Source organism: Solanum tuberosum, unplaced genomic scaffold, assembly GCF_000226075.1.
Source record: "Solanum tuberosum cultivar DM 1-3 516 R44 unplaced genomic scaffold, SolTub_3.0 scf00365, whole genome shotgun sequence".
Taxonomy (NCBI): Eukaryota; Viridiplantae; Streptophyta; class Magnoliopsida; order Solanales; family Solanaceae; genus Solanum; species Solanum tuberosum.
The window spans coordinates 187,623-187,934 of NW_006239290.1; the positions used below are offsets into that span (position 1 = coordinate 187,623).

Here is a 312-nt window from a genome sequence, read left to right on the forward strand (position 1 = left end):
CCAGTGATTGTGGTTTGTACACATGTCTATTTGCTGTATACATCAGTAATGAAGTTTTTGATATGCGTTTTGTTGATATAGATGCAAAGTACCATCGTCAAAGGTATGCCACAATCATATGGCATTATGGAAAAACAAAAAATGATGATGGTGCGATCAGTGAGAGTGAAGTAACTGGCACTGTTGCTAGCAAATTTGGTGGACCCCGCATATCAAAAGAACATGTTCTGGATACCAGCAATTATCCCACACCAAGACCACGAAGATCAAATTTGAGATAGTTGATTGCACATTAGACTTTTTAGAATTACA

General features: G+C 37.5%; 1 protein-coding gene across 1 annotated transcript in view; it reads left to right on the forward strand.

Moving 5' to 3' along the window:
* Positions 1 to 281, forward strand: part of LOC107063495 (F-box protein CPR30-like) — a 4,484-nt gene extending 4,203 nt beyond the window's left edge. The window contains exon 4 of the mRNA XM_015315415.1: positions 47 to 281. Coding sequence (XP_015170901.1) covers positions 47 to 281 — 235 coding nt within the window. The remainder of the gene's footprint in view (positions 1 to 46) is intronic.
* Positions 282 to 312: the final 31 nt, after the last annotated feature.